Raw genomic sequence first — 4,091 nt, 5'->3', positions numbered from 1 at the left:
TTACCACCCCCTAGGACCTAGGGTTACCGCCCCCTAGGATTTTTCCTCCACCTAGGGTTACCGCCCCCTAGGACCTAAGGTTACCGCCCCTTAGGGTTTTCCTTCACCTAGGGTTACCGCCCCCTAGAACCTAAGGTTACCACCCCTTAAGGTTTTCCTCCACCTAGGGTTACTGCCCCCTTGGACCTAAGGTTACCACCCCTTAGGGTTTTTCACCTGCCTAACCGCAGCTAGGACTTTCCTGAAACACTCATTCAAACATGTTAGAGCACCCACTAACTTAACTTTGAAACCTTTGTCATTATCAAAACTAAGGTTCGATCGTCGGATGCTTCCGCACCAACACAAACGTGTGGAGAGAGTTGCTCAGAAATCTCATTTTGAAGGGTTAATGTAGGAGTGTTATCTTATTTACCACTAGGCATGAAGTTGTGGCAAGAGAAATGAGAGCAGATTATGTTCACCCTGCTGAGAAAATAGACGAAGGCAGTGGTTGGGAATTAATTAGAAAGATTGTTTTTGGAGATGGGGAGGATGCAATAATTTCTGAATTGGAAGAAGTTGGTATGGAAATTGTCAGAAAATGTGATGGTCTTCCTCTGGCAATCAAAGTGATGGCTGGTGTTTTATTTCACAAGGAAAGGACTAAGACGGAGTGGAAAAAAGTTGTTGAAAGTGATTTATGGTTTAGGAAAGAGATCAAACTATCCAATGCTTTATACTTGAGCTATGAGGATTTGCCCAATCACCTCAAACAATGCTTTCTTAGTTGTGCTTTCTACCACGGCATATCACATCGATCTGACATAATCAGACTGTGGGTGGCCGAAGGGTTTGTCATTGAAGAATTAGATAGTTTGATGGAAGTTACTGCAAAAGACTACTACAAAGAACTTATTGCAAGAAACCTTTTGCAAATTGACCAAAGATTTGAAGATGGTAGACTATTTGTTATGCATGATGTTTTGCGATCTTTTGGGGAAAAATTGATGGAAGAGGAAGGGATTATTATTAGTGGTGAAAATCACTGCATGAACTTCCAGATGGCATCACAAGGTTGAGCAATTTGAGGTGCCTTCGAATTTTGAATACTCCACTCACCCATGTTCCAAAGGGAGTTGGGAAGTTGAAAAATCTCAACAATCTGGCCGGATTTTTTGTAGGCCATCGTGACTCCATGAGCATGATGGAAGGTGGTTGTGACTTGGACGATTTGCAATATTTGTGCAACCTAAATGATCTGGTTATTAGTAAATTGGAAAGGGCAAGGACGACAAACTTTGTGCTCGAGAGCAAAACATTTCTTAGGATACTGACTCTTGGATGGACAATGCACAATAATGAAAACAATGATGAGCAAAGCGGTGAGGCAGAGAGGATATGCAAACAACTCAGTCCTCCAGCAACCCTAGAAGTTCTCTCCATCAACAATTTCCCCGGTCGACAGTTTCCAGACTGGATGGTGTCAACTTCATTGGCTGACCTAACGTTTTTGGCTCTTGACAAATTTCCATCATGTACGGCGCTGCCTCCATTGGGCCAACTACCCAATCTTAAAATCCTACACATTGAAGGAGGAGAAGCAATCAAGAGTATTGGGCCTGAATTCCTAGGTCGCAGAACGCCTGCATTCCCAAAACTCGAGTATCTTGCATTCGATAGCATGCGTAATTGGGAAGAATGGGTATTACGTGTGGCTCCTATCGAGGATGTTCATGCAAGCAACCTCAATTTTTTTCCTAATTTGGAAAAATGCTACTTCTACGACTGCCCAAAGCTGAAAAATAGCATCCATCCCCCAACCAGGCTTTTGCAAATTAATGGCTGTCCAAATTTAGAATCTATGGAGAAGGTCGGTATGCTGCAGTTGCGAAAATTCGAAGTTGTTCTCCCCTCTGAAATAAAACAGCTTCCAAAGTGGATATCAAGCCTGATTAATATGACTTTGCAAAGTTTGCAACTATTTAACATGCAATGCAATTCACTTGTACTAGATAGTTGCCGTAAAGGGAAGCAAAATTGGCATATCATTCAACACATTCCAAAAGTTATTATTCATAGCATCGGTCTTGAAACACGCTTATTGCGGAGTAAGGACGGATACCAATACCAAATAAAAGATGAGCTTGGAAGTAGTTTCATCACCCCTGGTAAGTCCTTTGATCATCAATCTTCTGGTCCCCTCGGATGGATCTAATGGATAACGCATGAAGTGTTATCATCATAAGGTCTGAAATTCGAATTTCAGCAAAGCCGAGATAAATATCTCCCTTATATGTTAGTCACTATTCCAAAGGCTAGTAGCCGCCCGTGATTTACCTCCTCCGTGTTGGCCTTGGGACGAATTGGTGGGGGGCGCTAGGATGAACGTATTCACTTTTTACCATCTTGATTATTAATTTTCTGAGTTTAGCTTGTTTTATACTTTTTAATATTGTTGGGATAAAAAACGTTTGTACAACTATTTTATTCCATGGGCAGGATCAATAAAGTTTCCACGGCTAATTGTTTCCTTCGCGTTATGATGAAGGTTAGTCACTAATTAATGTAGAATTTTATAGTATCATCACAAATAAAATGTACTTATTTCTTTATTTCTACTTGAAGGTCATTTGTTCGAATTGGTGACCAAGGCGCATATTTCCACTAGATCTCATTAGTGTTTGGTGTGGTACTACGTCTATCTATATATAATTTATCCTCGGAGTCCAGTGATAATTTGCAAGCTTGCATCCTATTGTCTTTTATTTGTCTAAAGCGACTCTTTTGAAGAAACAGATTATTGCGTTTGTATTAAGAATAAATGCTTTGGATTGTGTATTGTAACTTATTTGTGTTTACTTTCTCATATATACTTTGGATGGTACATATTAAAAGATGATTACTTTGGGACATCTCTTAAATATAATAAGGAGCACGCATGATAAAGATGTTTCGGATGCACATGAGAGATCATAGTTCAGTCCTTCTGGGGCATACATTGGCGTTGAATTTAGTGGAAAAATTGTATTGGGCAGCCTCAGTTGAAGTACCCGTATACCAAAAAAAAAAATTAGAAGTTTGCCCTCACAAGCAGCGTACCCGCTTCAATATTGGAACGACCTTATAGGGACAACAAAGATTGCGAAGATCAACTGTCGACGTATTGTTGTGAGCATTTTTGGACGTACCTCGTGGACAAATCAGGGAAGAGGGCCATCCAATTTCAGGACTAATCAGGTGAAATCTGGACACTTGGATTATTAAAAAAATAAAGTGTAATGGGGAGAAAATTGAATTAAGAGCTTGTGCAAAGTGATGTGATGCCTCCTTGCTCCCTTTGCGTGGTGGCTATCCAATGTGGCAAAAGGTGATTCGTTCGTCCCCAGCGCCCCCGTCAACCTGTCCCTAGGCTAACACGGAGGAGGTAAATCACGGGTGACTACTAGCCATTAGTGTAAATGGCTAAGACATGGGGGAGGTTATGCTCGATCACGCCGAGTTTTGACCCTAAAACCTCATGTGGCAACTCCCCATGTCTTAATCATCGCACCGCCCTGAGGGGACGCGTGGTGGCTATCCAAGAAGCTGCTTAAGGGAGAGCATTGGTCAACATGTGTAGAGGACCTTCAAAACAACTTCAACAGCCAGGCGATGAAGATGATTGACCGGATCAAACTCTCTCCAACCAACTTCCTCAATTGGTCTGACCTTTTGGTGCACTACAAGAAAATATTTGAATAGTTATAAAATTAGCGGCAGAATTTTAATCCGTCACAATTTAATAGGATTTTCTTGATAGAATTAGAAATAAATTAGTAATTACTGATGGATTATAATTCAGTCGTATTTATTGATTGAATTTGGATTTCGTCGGTACTTATGTCAAATACCGACTGAAATTGATTTTAGTCGGTATTAGGATTCCGACGGAATATAGATTCTGTAGGTATTTATTGATGGAATTTGTATTCTGTCAATATTTACCAACGGAATTTGTATTCTGTCAATATTTACCAACGGAATTTGTATTCTGTCAGTACGTTTGCACCAAAAATTCTAGTGCATTTTCCCTTATCCAAATACCGATCGAATTTGGATTCAGTCAATAA

The 4,091-nt window shown here is 40.5% G+C and overlaps 1 protein-coding gene across 1 annotated transcript; it reads left to right on the top strand.

The window, feature by feature from the left end:
* Positions 1 to 443: 443 nt before the first annotated feature.
* On the top strand, positions 444 to 2,197 carry LOC122050314 (putative disease resistance RPP13-like protein 1). Its single transcript, XM_042611233.1, has 2 exons — positions 444 to 1,056; positions 1,164 to 2,197. Exons 1-2 carry the CDS (start codon positions 444 to 446, stop codon positions 2,195 to 2,197), a joined length of 1,647 nt encoding a protein of 548 aa, XP_042467167.1.
* Positions 2,198 to 4,091: the final 1,894 nt, after the last annotated feature.

This window comes from Zingiber officinale, chromosome 3A (assembly GCF_018446385.1).
Source record: "Zingiber officinale cultivar Zhangliang chromosome 3A, Zo_v1.1, whole genome shotgun sequence".
NCBI classification, from domain to species: Eukaryota; Viridiplantae; Streptophyta; class Magnoliopsida; order Zingiberales; family Zingiberaceae; genus Zingiber; species Zingiber officinale.
This window is presented reverse-complemented; position numbering and strand designations above follow the sequence as displayed.

What these genes read in the sequence shown, in the direction of transcription:
- LOC122050314 (XM_042611233.1), top strand. Translation starts at nt 444, where the DNA reads ATGAGAGCAGATTATGTTCACCCTGCTGAGAAAATAGACGAAGGCAGT. An exon ending in CTTCCAGATGGCATCACAAG is followed by an intron (nt 1,057 to 1,163) that starts GTTGAGCAATTT and finishes GATTTTTTGTAG; the next exon opens with GCCATCGTGACTCCATGAGC.